At 39.2% G+C, this 20466-nt stretch overlaps 1 protein-coding gene across 5 annotated transcripts in view; it reads right to left on the reverse strand.

The window, feature by feature from the left end:
- Positions 1-1355: 1355 nt before the first annotated feature.
- BLNK (B cell linker) overlaps positions 1356-20466 on the reverse strand; it is a 107242-nt gene continuing 88131 nt past the window's right edge. For all 5 annotated transcript variants that reach the window (XM_064463863.1, XM_064463862.1, XM_064463861.1 and 2 more), the window contains 15 exons: positions 20268-20345; positions 18795-18820; positions 18202-18230; positions 17803-17898; positions 16971-17013; positions 14587-14614; positions 14209-14281; positions 13591-13621; positions 12533-12575; positions 11680-11758; positions 11218-11249; positions 8111-8190; positions 4523-4606; positions 3392-3547; positions 1356-2105 (listed from right to left, as the gene is read on the reverse strand). In XM_064463863.1, coding sequence (XP_064319933.1) covers positions 1986-2105; positions 3392-3547; positions 4523-4606; positions 8111-8190; positions 11218-11249; positions 11680-11758; positions 12533-12575; positions 13591-13621; positions 14209-14281; positions 14587-14614; positions 16971-17013; positions 17803-17898; positions 18202-18230; positions 18795-18820; positions 20268-20345 — 998 coding nt within the window. In that variant the 3' untranslated portion in view covers positions 1356-1985. The remainder of the gene's footprint in view (positions 2106-3391; positions 3548-4522; positions 4607-8110; positions 8191-11217; positions 11250-11679; positions 11759-12532; positions 12576-13590; positions 13622-14208; positions 14282-14586; positions 14615-16970; positions 17014-17802; positions 17899-18201; positions 18231-18794; positions 18821-20267; positions 20346-20466) is intronic.

Genomic DNA, 20466 nt, shown 5'->3' on the forward strand with positions numbered 1-20466 from the left:
TGGAAGCTACACTTGAGTTTCACTTCGTCATGCCTTTTTCTTCCCCAGTTCTAGAATGATGGTGATACTGTACATTTAACTCAGAAGTGTTTGATGAACCTAGCCGCTTTTTTGAGGAGCAACATACAAAGGTTAGCAAGAACCAGTTGAGTTAAGAACAGTTTAAGTATTGTGCAGTACATGGGTGAATAAGGCAAGGACTCCACATTAATGCAAAGAAAGCTAAATATTGAATGGCTGCTTTTTCATGGAGTGTTTTAGATTGTGAGTATTGCTTGAAATAGTAACCTTCTAAAGTGATGTTTCACCTAAGTAATATCAGAGTACAGATATAGGAGGAGTAGATTAAGCTTGTGGAGACATAACTTTTGTTAATTTTGAGGCCTTGACTTGGCAATCTTAATGTTCTAAACATTACACTAGTACTAAGCATAGTATTAGTATAATACTATTTAATACCAACTGAACAATATACTAAACATAGCATTTATGTATACTGTGAACAGTCTGTCATAGGCCGGCTTGTGAAAATCTGTATACATTGCTGCTTACTTGCCAGTGTCTCATTTGATTCATATCTGGGGTAAGTATTATCTGTGTTGCAGAGGGAAGAAAGTGAGACACAGCAAGGTAGGTAACCATGTGCTGAACATATTCATCATTAGTAAGCAGTTCTTCCTAGAAGGCAGGTGTGTTAACTGTAGAAGTAATCGAACAAAACCACAAGGAAGTAGTTACAGAATACAGCTACAACATAGCTCTAAGTGACTTGCTGAGACTTCACAAGTCTTGGCTCAATCTTGCCTTAAATGCCTTGCAGATAATCCTACAGAACACTGCCTACTCTGGAACAAAAAGAACAAAGCAGGTGTGTAAAGACTGTCAAAATACCTTTAAGATGGATGAGAACTAATTAACAACTGTTCCTGTAAGTTTTTCATGGGTGCAATTTACACATTCATCAATATAATTTTCACCACTTTAACCTTCTGTGGAAATGACTTTGTTTGCAATCATACAATAAGTAAACCACTGTGATAGAACAGACTTGAAAAAAAAAGTGGGATTTTTTTGCGCGTGTCTGTAAATGGTGATTCTGCAAGAATTGAGTGGGTCGTTGGTTTAGGAATGAAGCAATGTAGTTGGGTCACCAACAGTAGGCAAGTTGAAGACAAAATACTTGAGAGCTATTACGCCAAATATATATGCTAAAACTGTAAAAAGTGATAGTTTTTGTAATAACTTATAGAGGAGCACACACAAATACACACGTCAAAACATCAATGATAGTGATTGATGCTTTCTTGCTGGAAGGATGCTAGGAAATGTGATCCAGCAATGCTTCTATACGCTACTGACTTCACAATAGTTCAAATTTTATTTGCACATTTGAAAATACAAAGGAAAACATTAATGAAACAAAGTAAAGCTGAGGAAAAGGACAACACGTGTCCATTAATCTAAAACATTCAGACAGCTTTATTGCCCCTAATCACATGACGTACAGTCCTAGTTTCAGCTCGTACACAGCAGTGCATTAGGTCAAGTTGCTCTAACTTCTGGGGCTGTGCACTTCACAAAGAAATTGCTGAAAGCAGTAATCTGTAGTCAATGTGACAAATGGAAAGAGTAGTTTGCTGTGGGTATTCTCATTTTTAAAGTGAAAATGGCCTACAGGAAATCTAGCTTTAAATAGCAAAGGACCAGGCTGCAGTATGCAGTTGTTCTTCACGTGATCTGTGTTGTCACAGATGGAAATCAGACGAAAGTACATCGTGTTTGGCTTCTTGTGTTAAATACAAGTGCTTTTCTCATAGAAGTGACCTGGGGTTGAACGTTATGAACTGCATCTCTTACTACTCAGTAGGTGCTCTCAGTGAGTATTTTCCATCATTTCGGATTTTCTTCTTTTAATACCAGACCCACATATTTTGGGATTTTGAAAGAAATGAGTAAAAAAGTCTTCATTTTAGCAGTCAGTTTGATTAAGAAACTCTTACAACATGTTTCAGTTTCGTTGAGTCTTTTGTGTTGTTTTGGCTGTCAATTAGAACGAGGGAGGTGCGCTGATGATTCTCTACTATTTCAGCAACACTGTCAAAGCGCTGGATAGAGAAAACAAAAATGAATTAGTGCTGGCTTCCTTTAATGCTCTAGTATTGACAGTAATCACTGCATCATCTTTTTCTATTTGCTTCTCCCACTACTGAAGAGAGTGGAGCTATGACTGTTACCAAGTGAGATACTCTGCCTTTTAGTAAGAGCACTGATCCTGCTCTTAGACCTGATTCTAGTTATAAACAGTTTAATTTGGACAGTGGATCATACCATGGCTGCTAGCTGTCTCATCTCATGCTCCTTTCCATTTGTGACTGCCACCTGCTCAAGCTGAACCACAGACATTGTTACATGGAATATTAAACTAACACCGCTTTCAATTTCCCTTAATATATACCAGGCTGCAGCCTGTGGCAGTTTGGAAGCTGTTTCATCTGTGGTTCAGCCACCTCAGAGGGAAGGGGATCTCCAGGAGTAGTATGGTACAGCCAGCCATCAGTGAGATCTGTTTTAGTTATGCAATTTTAATGTTTGTCACTAAATTAATATCCAGAATCCGCTAGGTGTGTTGCTTTTCCTTTTGGTCTTTGGTCTAATACAGATTTTTGGACTATCTTTTCTCCTGAGGTCACTTTCAACCCTTTGTTGAAAGTCAGATGAGCTCCAGGCTATTATTTATTCTGTAACCTCAAAACCATTGCTTGGGAGGCAGATAATTAGGCTAAGGCAAACCTACTTTCACATCCCTGAAAAGCCTCTTCTGTGCAGCAAAACAGTTTTTATTGGTATCTGGGTTCCAAGTTTCTGTTTTGCTGTCAGAGTAATTATCTGTGTGGTATAAACAGCCAACCAGTGATTGTTGCACTCTAGTTCTAGAGTTTAACATTTTCTTTATGTGAAAACAGGATTAAAAATACTGTCATTCTTATTTTTGATAGATGTTTTTGTTTGTGTGTGCTTTTTTTTTTTAAACGAGCACGGCTGTTCTTCCTTTACAATCTTCCAAGAAACTTAGAGTCTTAGGTAGAAGTTGAATAGAGGACTATAAACAGCTGGAGAATTTATCCAGCAGCTGCAGCTCTGATCCCGATAACTTTTCAAAACGGTCTGTGAGTATATTTTAAACTTGATCTGTGGTTTTAATTACTCACAGTATGCAGGAGCTGACGTTACATTGGTTTCTCTAGCTTGATATACGAGTCATTACATAGGGTATACTTTTGTCTTGATACATGAAGAATCCTTTTGGTCATAGTGCATTGTATCTGAATCCTTGCTTATTAAAGGTGTACAACTTAAAACTGTTAGGAAAAAAGCTCCCACATCATCTTACCTCTTCACCACTTTTTTCTCTGCCCAGTGCATATTGTCTTGTTGATTCAATAAATCGTATAGGAATGTTGTATACTCTTCTGTTGTAAAACACAACCAGTGTGTATGGTTGCCGTGAATCCTGTCCAGAACTCTTTCTTATTAGAAAGGATCCATCCTAAAGAATGAAAAGTAGTAGGTGTATTCAGCTTATTTTTTCAAACAACTTTGTTTTTAGCTTAATATTTTCATTTTTATTAGCAATAAACCCTTTTCTCCCGTTAGAAAAACTGCACAGCAGGAGATGAAGAGTAGAATGTATTCCTGCTGTCTAACAGTAGCTTACAAAGGTGTTGTTAGAGAGTCACCTTTGCTGCTGCCTGTTCTCTCAAGCAGAGAAGGAAAGAATAAACATGCCGTGGCAGCAGTCTGATGAAGTCCACAGATTATTAGGAAATGAAGTTACTATCAGTGGCAGTAGCTAGGCAAGAAAGCGGCAAGAAGTGGAGATACTGTTTCTCCAGAGCTGTAAAAAGCACTCTGATAAAGATGAGTGCCTGCAGCTACTGACACGGTAGCGCAGTGCTCAGTAGCCTGTGCTGGTTGTAACCCCAGTGCTCTGCCCCTTTATCCTGCTTTGTGGAGTTAGGCAGGAGTGGAAACGTACCTGATGCTGAGGATGTGACTCTGCATGTTACTACTCCCTCTGTGACACTAGAGCTCAAATTCTCCAGATACCTAAATGCATAGTGTTGCTATTTCAAAATGCACAGCAGCATCAGCCTTTCCAAATGGTAGCTGTTTTCACATGAGCCACTGGACAGTAGTCGAGATCATTTAAAACTCATGGGACTTTGCCTTCCATTTTAATGGATGCACATGAGCTACCAGATCTTCCTCAGTTCTCTAGTCTGTAATAGCTTTCTCTGCAGTGCACTAGTCTTCGAGTTACACTAATGCAACTTTGTCTTGGGATGGAAACCATAGTTAAAATAGCATCACCACAATAATTTTGCGTTTGACAGTATTTGCACCGTGCAGTATTCTGACCTGTTCAGAATACGACTGATGGTCTTAGAATATTTCAGGTTGTCTTTCAATTTTTTAGTTTGAAGTTCTTTCATAAAACAGATATTCTTTAAAAGTGACCTACCTTATTTGATCGGTACAATGCATCTTCTGCTGTTTTCCTATCACAGGTAGCAGCATACCATGCTTTACTATGGACACCAGCATCCTAGAAAGAAAGAAACAGTGTTTCACCTGTAAAATAATAATGATGATGATAAAGAATATGGCCTGTCGGGTAGTTACTACTAAATAATGACAGCTGTGAAGAACTTAAATGCAGAACACTGTAGAGAACACAGAACTTAAAAAACTCTTTGCCAGGAGCTCACTGGCACTTGTTGGACAGAGGTAGGACAAAGAAAAACTAGTGTGTCAAAAGAGTGGTAACAGATGCATGATAGAAGGCTGATGCATGTCAGAAGCGAGAAAGATACCTTGAGGAAAGTAGTCAGATTCAACTGGAGGATAGTTTGGTATTTTTAAAGCAGGAGGCTATTCCAGTAGAATTTAAAGAGGATATCCAGGAAATGTTGAAGAACAAATTAACCATTAACAGTTTAAATGCTGCTCAGCTGTGGGACAGCCAATGAAATGTCCAGATTTGGTAGGCATCTAAACTCTGGGAATGAAGTTTCTCCATATACTTTATGCTTTTTGTGACCATGATCACTATTGCCTCCATCTGGACAGCATGGAGATTGGATAAGTGCATCCTTTGCTCTTTTTGTTATTATTAAATAAGGAAAAGGGATGGAATCCTACAGAACAGGAATAATTAATTTCTTTCCTCTACTAATACAGCAGTTCAGCCCTTAGTGCTTTCACCTGAGACATGAAATATGAAATCAGTCCTGGTTCTCTGTTGGACTGAGTCTGAACATATCCTTATGTTTAAAACAGTGCTTTATCTAAAATATTCTTATCTAAAAGGCATAAACCCATGTTTACTGCGGAGAGGGATTACATCTGTGACAGAATACAAGAGCGGCTTGTATTTTATAACGTATCTCTTGGGTGCCTCATTTCTGTGAGCACCTTGCCAAGACCATCCTTCATTCTGTTAAGTGTTTGGCAGTGTTCTGCACAGTAAATGAACTTAACCTGTTCTTCCAGTGGAAAACATGGGACAAAGGACTTCATGGATGGGGGCATAGCCGCAGACCTGAAGATACAAGGTAGAAAGATTGGCACTTTAAAGATAGGTGGATTCTGTTTTAGAAGATAAAAACTCTCATAGCAAAGGAAGCACAACAAGATATGAGGAGGTGATGGCAGTTGGGATTGAGTGGTATGAGATTATCTGAGTAAGAGAAGATGTAGAAAACTGGGTAGTAAGATGATGCAGGATTGAGTGTACATTTGGAACAGGAGCGGAGTTTAGGGGAAAGGTATGGGGGATTTTAGAGAAATGACACCCAAGGGAAGGACAGGATGCGGGATTAGAAGCAACACGAGACCTATGCATTATCAAACTTGAATAGCTAGAAGATTAACTAGCAGGTTATAAAACCAGCAATTAAAAATTGAGCTCTTGCTGCAGAGGTTGCTCACTTGAGTTAGCTTTTGCATCAGAGAGGCTATAGAAATAGTGCTGGGAGTATTTCCTAATGAATACTTCTGGGTATTAACCTTCCTGGTCATTTGACCAGTTTTGCTCCAACCTCATAGTAACAAGCTTAATGATGAAATTCCTTTTCACACAAGCTCTGTCACTTCTGTACAAAACAGATTAAAGATGAATGGTTTATGACTGAGCTGGTTTAGCTGGCATATCGCTGCCAAAATGGGAATGACTTGGCTTCTCCCTTGCACTCATTTTGTTGCTCATCTGATCCCACAGTGAGATAATTCACTTTAGTAATCTCACAAAAAAAATTGTTACCTTTTTTGTTTAGTGTTTGACTGCCAGGTTGGTTTTCTGTCAGTTTAATGAGTTGGCTCAGCCCACTGCAGGATCAGAGGAACACCAGAGAAGCCTGTGGCTGGGAGGGGAGTTGACAGCGAGGAGGGAGCAGAGCCTCCATTCTGGGGGCATTGCTCCAGATGCTTAGATTGGCTCAAACCATAACATATAACTTTCCCTGCAAACTTCCATGTATTTCTCCAGTCACACTATTAATTGGAAAAAGATAGGAATAGAGGAGTTGCAAGTAGGCAAGGTACTCAGCCACTTAGAGAATGAGTCCAGTAAATCAATCTTTGTTCAACAGAACAAGGAATCGACTGCCCCCAGACCTTTCTCCTACCACGGTAATCTAGAAGCAGAGAGCTGCTGCTGAAGTCTGTATGGGAACCAACCAAATAACAAACCTTATGGGCATGAATCACATCTGGGAGCACCTGTATGTGCAGGACACTACAGCAAATGATACCACTGGACATAATTGGTGGGAAAATAAGTTATCTATATCTCTTTATCTCTTTTTTTAAAAACAAATGGATGTTTTACTAAGCTCTGGTTTTGCCCATGGCCGTTACATAAAAGCTGTAACTGTAATTGCTACAAGCTGTTTATTTAGTGTCTGCTGGATTGTTTATTTGAAACCGATTTTTATAATAAATATCCAGTATGAAATACTGTTGAATTTTTTCCAGAACTTCCAAGTCCTTTGTGTTCCTCACTGTTGTATTATCTTCGTCAAGTCAAGCTTTAGAACATTAATGTTATTGACTCTGCACAACAGAGCCTTTGCTTTGCACTGAGCAGAACCATTTTCACCTTGTTTGACTACTAGGCTAGTAAGAATGGTTTCCTGCATTTTGTAGTCTCCCTTCATCCAAAATGACAGTAAGGGGAGTAGCACTGAAGTGAAAATAACTTTGCATTTGCTTGGATTATTCAAAGCTTAATATTGCAGTGGAACACAGAAAAATAGAGTCATAAAACTAACAGCATTAACTGTAATGAGAAGAGGTCTGTTTAAAGGAACAGAAAGGACTTAGGAGAGACTAAAACACGTAGGGGAGGCGTCACAGCATCCTCCAAGAGGGGCAGCGGTGACTTTCCTCTTGGTTCTTAAAATTTTGCTGACACCCCAAACCACAATAAGTAGGGCAATATTGTGTTGGGCCTGTCAGCAGAGTATCTCTGTGTCCTCCTACAAATTTCTGGGGTTTCTTAGCACAGTGCACGTCACATTAGTGCAGGCTAATGCTAATAGCTGCAGATGATGGCTTCATTGTTATCTGCTGGGTGCACAGTATATTTTTTCAGGACACAGTATGTACAACTATAAATTGGAAAAAAGTAGGTAATTAAAAACTCCTTAACAACTAGACTTAAGTACATCACCACAGATTTTCTTGTTTCAAATGATGTTGAAGTATTAAGAACTGGCGAGTCAGGAAGACCTGAAACTAAGAAGCTTTTTTGGGTTTTGTTTAAAGTGACAGGCAGAGGGCCAAGGTTTGGTATAATGCTATTAATATATTTTTCTACAGTTTGTTAAAGCTCTACTATGCTATATGTTCCAATAATTTTTTTTTTTTTTAAGTGAAAGCTACCATTCAGATTATTTGTGCTACAGAAAATCTTCACTGCAAAAGGGGACAAGGATGCCCTCCACAGAAGGAGTATGATTTTTATTTAGAAAGGGGTTAGGGGCAGAAATACTACTTTAAAGTAAAGCATAAGAAGATTTCTGTAATATGAATTTAGCCAACGTTGTACCTGGTCTGCAGTACTTGACGTAGATGAAATGCTGCCGTGAGGGGAAGTACCCAGGGAGCGGTTTGCAGCTTCTGGTACTTCTAGAAGAGAGAAAGAACAACATGTCTAAGTTTCCAAGGTATGTTTGTTATGCTTGTTACGTTTGTTATAAGGAGTTATGTTGTTATAAGAAACTGATTTGCTACAAGGACTTTGGAAGATCAGGAAACACTTGACCTTTTGGTATCACTCAGGAAAGCTATTTACAGCGAATGGATGGGCCTGATGTAAGTGCCTGGAACACCTGCCTGCTCAAAAGAGGAGCCTTGCTTACAAAGAGAGAAACAGTTTGGTTAACAACTTGGTTAATAGCCAGAGCTAGACTTAAAATACAAGAAAAAAACACCCACCACCACCTAAGTGAATCAATGTAGCAACAGATAAAGAAAATGCAGGAACACAATGCAAAAAGCACTTGGGTCCAGTGTGAGTAGTAGTCTCATAGGTGAGGGAGTCAGGAAAACAAGTGTAGCTCAGAGATCATTTTTCACTAATTTAGTCCAACTGAAATGTTGGTGTATGTGTGCAAGAAATCTAGGCAGCTAAATAGAGAAGCAGAACTAGTAGGAAAGATTATGAAGCTTAATTATCATTGTAATAAAAAGCATAGCAGAAAACAGCTATTAGGGCTGAAATACAGATGTTGAAGAGTTTAAGAAATCAGAAGGGAAATGGTTGAGTAGTGTTGCATAGTAATGACATGATAGAAATATGGGAAATAAGTATAGATAATTGTTTTCTGGTAAACCAGAATCTTGGTAAAAGACAGTATAGGTGTTTGCTGTAGGTACTTGTGATCAGACCTCGGTACAGATCAATATCATTATACTAGAAAAGATGATTATAGAAAGTCTGGTGTTACTTACTGTTGTTATGGGGGGTTTTGTCTCCTGTTTGGTTTACTTATTGGGGGAAAAAGAGCTACTAGGATTGTTAGCACTCACCTACTCCTGGACATGATACTTTGCAGACTGCTTTATCAAATCTTCACTAATATAATTCGGATTTAGATTTTGGTTTCAGAAAGCAATAATTATGTTATAGAGGAGGCCATACAGTGACTCAGAATGGAAAAATTCAGTTTGACTGGACAGCTCAAAGACACCTGCATGAAGTAGGTTTAGAATTTCTTTTGAAGTAAATATCCAACGGTGTGGAAGCTGCATTCCAAGTGCAGGGGAAACATTGTAAGGAGCAGTTCCAGCTCTCAACTGAATGAATATGATCACCTGAAGAAGGCTATCCAATATTAAGAATTTTGGTTTTTTCTTTCATAATTTGACTGACCAGCTGCAAAAGCTACAGCTGAGAAGTATGTTGTATGAATTAAGAATTGCCAGAATTCAGCCTGAATTAGACTTTATAAAAGGAAATAAAAATAAGTAGTAAGGGATTCCTTAGCTGTGTAAAAAGGAAGGAGAAATGGGGCTGTCTGCAGTAAGAATTTTATTGATTTTAAAGATAATCTCAGTTCTAACCCAATAATAGTTCTGGTACAGAACTGGAAACTTCCACAACCAAATTGAAAGCAAAACTCAACTATCAACTCAAAACTCAACTATCTTTATCCCCTAAATTTTAAGAACTGGCACTTGAAATTACAGGGCTGGTAACAATTATTTTAAATAAATTTTAAGTCAGGGTGGTACCATATGGTTAAAGAATACCAAATATAATTGCTATACTTTAAGTGGAAAAAGTGACATGAGCAACTACAGGCTTTTTTGTCTGACTTCACAGAACACAAGGCCCTAGGAGAGAATTTGAAGAAAAGAACATTAAGATTAGGAGGCAAAGGTACAACTAGCAAGAGAAAGTATGAAATTTACCCAAGCAGATAAAATGTTCTGGCTCTTTAATAACAGAACAGAGTTCTACGGAGAGGCACTATGGTACCGTACTTACGCTGGACAGTGGAGCATTTGATACTGTGCCATATGCGAAACTAGTACTTTTTATGAAAAAGATGAAGGCTAGCACTAGGCTTCTATAGTGACAAGAAGATGGCAAGTTATGCTGGAGGAACATTAGTGATTGGGACCAACTGTATCTGTGATTAAATTGTTATTGGACCTGGCACAGAATAAGAGTGTGTTAAAGAAAGTTTACTAATCAGAGCATCATTTAGCACCACAGGACCTTGAAGAATAGTTACACTTTAGGGGTTAGTAAGAATTTATGCTCCATGTTGAAGCGCACCAGTTGCGTAACAGGAGCAGACAAACTCGAGAGCATCAGTCTATTGCATGAATATGAACCATTATTCTCCTTCCACAGCGTAGGAGATGTAATTGCAACACACGTCAGGGCAAACATTTCCAGGAAATAGAGAAGTACTAATAACAGCGTATAAAAGTTTAAGCTACACCACATGCAGATTTCTACGTGCAATTCTCATCATCCATTTGCAGTGTGAAAGATATGTTCAGACTGAAATATGTGCAGAAAAGGGCTTGTAGGAAGGTCACACGAGTGTCTGCTAACAAGAGACCTGAAAAATGTTAGGCCTAATTTACACTGATGTGCGAAGAGAGTTCATATACATATTACCTTCTTTGTTTTTAGCTGTGAATGGAAACAAAGTCCCTCTTTGAAAGTATTACTCACAGAAGAGCTTTAGCATTTGCCATTTTAAAAATACCTGCCTTTTTTTCCCCCTGTAGAGAAAGAATAAATTGCTGGATGCAATAATTATCTGGCTTCTAGGCAACAGAAGCCTGGAACAGCCCAGAAATGTCATATTTAGGGCTATTCTGTGGCAAGGAAGACTGATGGAATCTTTATTATGATGGGAACTGACCCAAACTGCCTGGAGTAGAAATTTCCAGTAGTCACAAATGGGGATGAAGCATCAATTTCCATCGATTTATACAATAACCCTGACATACTCCCTTAATTCTACTAGCTGTGCTAAGCCCCTGGGTACTTGATCTCTTTGTATGCATTAGAGACAAATGTTAATTCCAAACTAACGAATATGCATGGCATCTCAAAATAATCTTAATTCAAAGATTAATTAGAAATTACAAATTAATCACATTTTAATTTAAATTCTGAATTATACTTACTTGGCAGAATTGAGGGCTTTTGGAGCAAAGGCCTGAAATAAATATCAAGAGATTAGAGAAAGGTCTGAGGAGATCTACCTAGTTCTGAAAATATTAGAATTGTGTATTTGAAGCATGTAGTGGTAGGTGGTGTTCCACCTCACCCATTTGTCCATTGAGAAATAAAGGCCAGGTATTTTAAAAAAATCATATCCCACTAGTAATGGCAGTCTGGTTTAAGTCTTCATCACCTAATTAGCGGTTATATCCTCCCATGCTTTTTGATGGTGGTTATAGTATTTGGATACATTTGCTATATTCTATGATTTGCTGCTGTAAGGCTTTAAGAAACATGACTTTCAAAAAGCAACAGAAGGCTACACAGAAAACAGTGCTTCCCTTCAAAATTCTCACAGCTGTGTTCAGACCGAGCAGTAGGAGCCAGTGCACTGAAATATTCAAGATGATAAAAAGGGATTTTACTTTTGGGCACCACTTGGAAGGGGTGGAAGCAGAAGCTCTTGGCTGGAACCTCGTCGTCGTTCTGCTGCTGTAGGTTTTTCTGTAGTTTGGGAAAACAAATTGTAGAGTCAAGATTTCTTCAGAAATATATTGTCCCAGATAAGAAAGTCTCAGTAGTTGAAGGAGGATTTCTTTTATTATTATAACATTTGGGGTTTTCTCCTTACATGGCAGCTGACCACCCTGCCGCTTGCTTTATTCACTAGTGGCGTACCACCAAACTTCTAGGCAAATAGCTGTGCTGTGAACACCTGCAGGATCTCAGGGGGAGACTTGCCTTCTGAGAGGGGAGCTGTGTGACATGGTGGAGGATGCTGTGGCAGGCTGCCTACAGAAGCTCAGCCAGAGGGGTGCGGCGGGCTGGCTGCATCTTACCCTGGTGTTAGCAGCTCCTGCTGAGCTTTTGCCTGGAGGGGCTGCCGCCTCGCACAGAGGCGAGACACGGTTTCTGCCTGTGCGAGGCACTGGCTCTTGCCATGAGTCGATTCTGTGTGAGTTGGTTCTTGCTGAGTTCAGAACGATGCGCTCGCGCTTTGCCTCCCTTCCCCACTTTGAGGGCTATATGGTACATTGCTGGTCCATTATGTCGTACGTTACCCGCCAGTGACCTCAACAGTTGTACTGTGACGGCTTTTAGAGAACCATGATATTCAGTCCAACTAAGGCTGGCCAGATCCACTTCAAAACTGCTAAGACCAACCCCCCCTCAAAAACCTAGAATAAATTGAATGTAGTGTTGTTTCATGCTTTTAATAAAAAGAAAATTAAATTCTGATAGATGTCAACTTTTTCCACAGTAGTGGCGATAATTTACCTTCATTTGCAGTCAAGGTCTCTCTGGAAGGTAAACATGGTTTCTGCAGTAAAACAGAAGGAAACCAAATATTAAATGGCATGTCATTTGTACAGCAAATTTTTACCTTTTTATGAACTAGTTTATGTTTAGAATTGGCAGCATCCTGGAGGAATTAGGAGGTAGGGACGTGGCCATTCTCTGCAGAGCCTCTAGCTGTATGACCTTGAAGCTTGGGATTTTGCAAAGCAGATTTGTGAAGAATCCGAGTTTCTGTGTATAATAGATGGACAAAAGCAAAATCTAGAGATGGGTGTTTTTTTTTATTTTTAACTCCCATCAGTAAGTTTATGGGGTAAAAAAATGTTCCTTCTTATCTCAAGTCCAAAAATGAAGAGTCCATCCCAAATACTGTGAATCAAAATTTGAATATTTTCACCTTTCTCAAGCTGTGCTCACAAGTGTATGAACACATTTCCTTTTACTGGAAGTTTAACTGTCGGTTTAGCTCACAGTAATAGCTTGCCCAACCTTCTAGTTTCATTTTTGTTTTTCCATTTCGAAACTTTCAGTTTTGAAACATTTTTCAAATCAGTTTCCTTGAAAATTTCAACCAGTTCTCTCACCTTCTTCCACAAGAGGTTTTGGGATTTTTTCTAACGATGACATACCTACTGAAAAGCCTCTGACAAATTCTGGTAAAATCCCACATCCTTCTCGAGCTATCACTCTTACAATAAATCCATGTCTCCCATATGCAGCCCTCTGCATTTCCAGGAATACTTCCGAGTGGCCTGTGTTCCCATTTATTTCTCATTTTATTCAGTTCTTGCACTGTGTTACATCCTAGAACACTGAATCCAAACATCCCTTTAATAAAAATATTTTTCTACTTGAGCTTTCTCACTGCTGCTTAGTTCATGAAACTGCACCTAAATAATTCCTTTTTTAATAACTCTTTCCCCTATTCTTTTCAGAAATTTATGTTGACCCAAACTCATGATAGGATTATGTTTTACAATGAATTAAAAATCACCTGTAAAATTATTGTTTGATTATGCAATTACAAGTCAACTTACTGGTGAATTTACTGCATTAGAAGTTTTCTTTCTGTAGATTGGAGGGAAAAGTAAAAAAAAGAGTATGGTTACTTAGCAGAGACATGAATTCATTTAGCAACTAAGCATCAGGTCTGTAGATTCCCAAGATATTTCTGGCCAAGATGGGATGCATCTCCTTACTGGATGGATGTAGTGGTTGCAGGGTGGGGGAAGAGTAAGGGTATCGGATGTAACGCGGGTACTCAGGAAATATACGATATGCAAGATACGCTCTATCCAATGCCTAGGATGCCAGCTTGGGTGGGACAGAAGAGTTTTAATGAAAAACACAGCTTTCTGCATTTATAGGCATGCGCACGCTGCTGCTGTGGTTTGTGATTAAATTAAGCATGCCAGTCAGCATCTGCCATTGGTGGCTGGCAGTGAAGGGCAGTGGCACTCGCCTGCAAGCAGTATTCCTCCAGAAATAATGAAGGAATAGCTTGCCTTTACCTAGCCAGGGTGTCTTTCATGAACAGCAATAAAACTTACTCCCCAGTTCTGACTGGCATAGCCAAGGACAGGAGTTAGCCCCTCATACACCCGGTAATTTACTACTTTGATAGAGATGAGGTGGTTTTATTAATTTTTACTCACAGGCCCCTTGGTAATGGAGACGGAGCTGCTCCAGCGGGAAATCTGGATTCTTGTGTGTTACCGAAGCTGTGATCTAGAGATGCAAACGACACATTTACTATGCAATATTAGCTGTGCCTGAACAGAGGATTTTCCCCACTGCCATTTCAGTGTTACTGTAATAACAGTAAAAAATAGCCATCGGTTTAATTTTTGTCATGGCATATCTTCACTCTGATTATACTAGAAGACAGTTCAGTACCATTTCTTGCTTATTGCTGACTGTTACAGATAAAATTTACACTGACGCACCCCACTACATGCTATATGAAGGTCACCAGTGACATATTGACAACACATTCTGCTCACATTGCCGTGTTTTCAGTACAAAATACTTACTTTCATCATTGTTGTTTGCTTCATTGTCCTGTAATGGAAAAATATGTTAGATTTGATGAGAAGCAATTAAAAAAGGAATTATTATTAAATGGGAAGTGCATAAACAATCTGGTCTTGGTAATCTGTAATAATGTTTAAAGAGATATTTGGAAAAAATGCATATAACATCCAGGAGACTTCTCATCAGCTTTTATTACGCCATTTGAAAAATTTTAGCAAACATCAATCTAATTTTGAACATTCTAATAACTTTGGGATTGCTTGTCACATTGAGAAAATTGGCCCTGAATTTTGCAGCAAGACCTTTCGGTTCATGTTTCACTTCTGAGCTGGAAAGCAGAAATTTTTCAGCAGACCTGAATATATTAAGAACACATTTTCCAATGAACAGAGGGATGCCGAATAGATTGTCTTTCCCAGCTTCTTTTGGAGACATTTTGGCTCCCACTTCTGTCTTTTAGGGAATCAGACTTCCATATGAGTACCTTTACAAAGAGGCACCAGTTATTAATTTGTCTATATCCATCTACCAGATTAACGACTTTTCACTAATCTTGGGTACAAATGCATCCATTCTCTGGTTGGAGAGGTGTAATCCATCATCCAACAGTTGAGGGAGTGAGATGTGGAGAAATTTTTCTCCCAGCGAGCCCAGGCCTTTGAGAAGAACAAGGGTAACAGAACTGCATGATCAGCGCTGGTTAGTCTTAAGAATGGATTGAATGGGAGAAGTTAGCAGATGTTTCAGTTATTGTTTTGCTTTGTCAGTGTGCATAATCGGGGATGGGAAGGCACAGCACAGCACTGAACAAACATCATGCTCATTACCACGTTCTTCTTTAAAACTGTAAGAGCTGGCCACTTACACAACAAGCAGAGACCCAAAAATTTGGACTACACTGTAATTCTTTCCTAGGCTGACCTTGTGCCAAACTGGGTAACTGCAAGCAGCCAGGAGGTGAATACACCCTGATGAGTGTTTGTTTGGGAGCTCCATTCTTGGTGCTGTAACTAACTCTGTGTGTGGTCCCAGCAAAGCGATAGTCTCTCTTGATTCTCTGCAAACCAAGGATGATATTCATCTTGGATGTAAGCTCCAAGAATGAATTAATGGAGAGGTTTCAGCTGCAGTATGGCACTGGAATATGCTCTGAAGTGGGAGTATTCTTGTTAGTGCTGATCAGAGAGTGGGATTTCTGTCCAACATTCTCTCTTCAGAAGGAATTTTTTTTTTCTAATCTTACATTGGTGAGAAAAGCTGAGAAATCAAACCATTTCATAAAAGAGAAGTCCTGGACCTGGCACCACTCAGGAACTGTTCAGCATCAAATAGGATGCGGATCTAAACTGGAAGAACGTTGTGATGAGGTGGAAGGGAAACTAAAGTGCTGCTGCTGTTGTATATAGAGAAATACTTAGTATATCTGGAAATTTAAGGCTTGCAAGTAAGACAAGAAGATGTTCTTATACCACCCACATTATGTTACTGTAGCATCTAATGCTATGGTATGACCACAAATTCCTAGTTTTAAGCATCTAATTTCTCTATGTAGTTACGGGTAGATGGATTATTTCTTAAGGACAATTCAGAGCACTGGGCTGGGACAGAGCTTTTGGCACAGATGCGATGCAGTTACTGTCTCCCCGTTTCTTGGTAGTTTGCTCCTCATGAGCACCCTCTCTTGTGCTGGCACAACTGTTAGTAGAGCTATGGTGCAGAACAATTTATGGAACTAATCTGGCCGAGAAAGGACCTTTTATGCATTTGCTTTTGCCCATTTGCTGCAGCTAGACAAGCTTCCAGATAGTTTGCTTCAGAAAACCTTTGTTCCAGTACAGCAGAAGGGACCAGCTGGGGGCGAGAGTAGAGGAAGAAGAGGAATGACTTAAACACAGCCTTAGGAACCCAAAACTTGTAATTACTCCTTCATGGGCTGCATTTTCTAGTGATACTGGTTACTCGGACTACCCAGTCTGACATTTTAGGATTCCATTTTCAGAAAGTATTAGTCATTCATCAGCTGAAAGGAATGAGGCTCGGGGAAGGTGCTTCAGATTGGGCAAAACCGCCCATTACTGCTGAAGGTGAAGTTCCTGGAGTTCAGCTGGTGGTTTTTTAGTACAAGTCATTATTTTTGTGGACTGAGACATATATCCCTTAAGGCATTTGAAGTTTTTCTTGGATCAATACAGATGTCCAAGAGGTACACTGGATAAAAGATTAACGGCCACAATTACAATATTAGATCAATCTGACATTCAGTTACCTCTTTGTGTTATTTAATCCAGATAATAAAAATCATCCGTCCATCTCTGCATATATATAAACTTAGACTGTTCTGTGTTTTAACACATTCTTTTATAGTGGCACATTAATTACTTACTGCTTTTGGATGAAGACGATTTCTGGGAAGAGGCAAAATATTTCTGGAAAATATACACAATAAATTAAGATGAGCAGAATTTACTTATTTAATTGCTTGGCTCAGATATGCATTTCAAGACCTAGAGAGGAGGAGGTCTGCAGTAAATGGATTTAATTGCAGCTGTGCACCGCTACTGTGATCGTGGTGATGCTGTGCCCTTAGTGGGGAACTGTTCTAGGAGAGCTTCTGTCCTGGACCTCGCAGCCCCTTCAGCTGTGTGCAGGACCTCACCAAATGCTGTAACACACGCAACGTTGTGGATGCCACCCGCTCTTCGTGGGGCATATGGCCTATTTCGCAGGGTGATGTCCTAGACGTGAGACAGTGGTTATGAAGCGACTTCCACTTCCTACACTTCTGGGGACACAGGAGTAGAATAGCTGCATACTTAAAGTTTCCTTTGCCTTTTTCCCTCCAGAGACTTGGAATATAAATCATGGATTTACTGTGTCCGTCTTTACAAGCAACGCTGTGCCCCATCCCCTGCAAAAACAACCTATTTGCAAGGGTTCAGAGATGGGTAACAGGACTTTAAACTGGCTTGCAGAGATGTTTTACCTCTGCACTGGATCCCTACAGGGATATTCAGGAAAATGGTACCCATTTGGCAAACTGGCTTGAATACAGAAGTCTGCAAGGAAATGAGAACTTTCATTCTTACCTTGTCCCAACGTCCCTAGATATTTGTGTGCCCTGACAATTACTTATTGTCTGAAGGTTACACAACATAGAGGAGATAATTTTGTCTCTGCTAGTATTTCCTATTGCTATAAGCTGCTGTTGACCCCACCTGGAAGTATCCAGCTTAGGTGACTCTCTGGTCATGTTGTGCATGTGGGAGTGCTCCGTATTGTGAGCTGGCATAGATGGAAGTGGCTTAGTGAACCTAATAATAAAACATGAATTAAGAAAGGAAAATTATATCAGACAGTGAATACAAAGGCAAACTCTCTTTCCCTACCCCTTCAAAATTCTAAAAAGTACCCTTAAGAGGTATTTCTTTTTAATGTGTGTTATGTTTGGGTTATTGAAATTAACATAGAAATGGTGTACACAATGTAAAGAGAGAGAATTACCATATGTATATCTTCTAGAGAAGGAATTATCAAACATTAGTATCTAGATGAGAAAATGTATTATCTTCTGATGAGTTTTAAATAACGCACAAACATTCATAGCAATGGGTTACCTGGTTACTGGTGGTGGTAATGGTTTTTCCTGTAAGAGAAAAATGCACTGAATTATTTGGTCACTTTTTTATTTCATAAAATACATTTGTATGATCCTATTTACGTTATCACAGAAATGTCATTTTTGCACTGTGGTACAGATTTCTAGTAGAACTCTGCCTGGTAACCGGCACTAGGATGGGAGAGGCAAGAAGTCACCACCAGTAAAGCTGTGAAGCCCTAAGCACACTGCTTCAGCCATATGTCATGTCAGTATCAGCAAGTGCGAAGAAAATTACTGTGTCAGAACTGTCACTGCTCCTCTGCTGCAGTTCTGCTTCTGGAAAGCCTTCCCTTAGGCTGCTGCTTCCCAGACGGGATCACTGTCACACAGGACCGGGAAACTTCAGCCCCTTCCCATTTACTCTGATCTGCAGACCTTTTGAATTGATTTGCTGATTGCTGTGAAGGAAGTGTCAGAAAGTTTTAAGTGCAGACAGAGATTTGTTCCCGAGTTTTCCACTTTGAAAGACTGATCGTCTTTTTTCACAGTCACATTTGTGCCCTGCCTGAGAGCAATGTGCGCCATAAACTAACTATAGAAAGGCCTTACCTCTTCTTCAGGAACCTCGTAGACTTCTGTAGAATAGGGAAGAAAAAAATGTGTTCTTTGGTTAGCAAAAATCTACTGTCTGTTACCAGAAAAATTGATCAGAATTTGTATCAGTTATACTTCAACTTCGAGAAAAATAACTTCAAGAATCTGCTCAGAGCTCGATTCTGCCACCAAAACTCTGGGGTAGCTACACCCCTGGTCTTGTAGTGGGAACTTCATGAAGAGTCCCAGGAAGTCTAGTAAACAGTCACTGTATTAACAAACCTTCCCCCAACCCCCAACAGGTTTTTTGTTCTTTTTCTTTTTTTCCCCTCCGCAAAGCAACATGACTGCTTATATTGTGCAAACCTGGAACAGTTTGGATAAGATGCGTTATCACACCTGTGGTAGCATTTAGCCTTTCCTTGACTCTCGGGGAGGAAGAATCACAGGTGAATCACAAATACAAGCTGGCTCATTTGCATGGCCAGTGTCCATTCCTGAGCTCTGTCCCACACGCGTATCTTCATTCAGATACTAAAAGCCAAAACCACCAGCATCCTTATCTACGTCTAGTTTCTTTAATGAAAATGAATATATTTTCATAAATGTCATGTCAGGCTTCATTACTTTTATTGCGCTGAAAAATGTCCAAGTTCCCACCAGGGGGAGATGTTTTATTTTTTTTTTAGTAACACCTGTCAGGAGCTGGTTGTTGCCTGACAGTGATTTACAGAAAGGCTAAGATTGAAAAGGGCATTTTAAAATGTCTGAGAAGTAAGTCACAAAATTTTAAGTCATTCAGAAAAAAAAAACAACTTTTGTAGTTTACGACCTGAAAGCTAAACACATAGCTAATGAATATGCAAAGACTTTTAAAGAACTGTGTGATCAGTCTGTAACGGTTACACTCCAAGCAATTAATGACATGATAAAGATGCAAAAAAACCTTGGAGATAGCACAGCTAAGAAAGACTAAGCAAGTATATCTACACTTACAAAAGGAAATATGATTATTCTTATTTGTTTCTGCTTTGGTTTCTTTTTCCAAACAAATTGCTCTTTATAGAACTTAAAAATGGGAACACTTATGATAGGACACGCAAAACACTAACCTACACGGAATTTCTTTAAGGCTGAATCTCGATGTGGCTTTAAAGTGTTAAGTCTTGATTCCTATAGTGAAATGGGATTACTGAGTCTTATAATTGTTTTTGCTGTATTGATCCATTTGCATTCCTCCACTAGAGCCAAAGACAAAGTAAATTGGTTTGGGGCAAATGACTTGTTCTAGTTTTATTTGCACTTTAAACAAATTTACTATTCAAGTTAGGCAAAACAACTGCTACAACACAGAAAAACCTAAAGGGGAACATATTTTTGTTTTACTGAAGTATGTCATAGGGTTTGTGTTGTGAATACGTCAAGCGTAATTTAATATTCCTCAGTCTTACATTATCTTACTTTAACAGTGATATAAAGTCTACATACCTTGCATGTCAGAAGTAAGAGAAGGCTTTGGAGAAGCTGGCGGGGGTGACTTTGTCTTCATAAGTCTGTTTACAGGAGCTAAACACATATTTCATTCATATACATATATACTTGTGCATGTGTTTATATATACGCACACATATTTTATACACACTCACATATTAAAAAACTAACCATGTAACATTTATACAGTAAGAAT

The sequence above is a fragment of the Phalacrocorax carbo genome, chromosome 12 (assembly GCF_963921805.1).
Source record: "Phalacrocorax carbo chromosome 12, bPhaCar2.1, whole genome shotgun sequence".
Classification (NCBI taxonomy): Eukaryota; Metazoa; Chordata; class Aves; order Suliformes; family Phalacrocoracidae; genus Phalacrocorax; species Phalacrocorax carbo.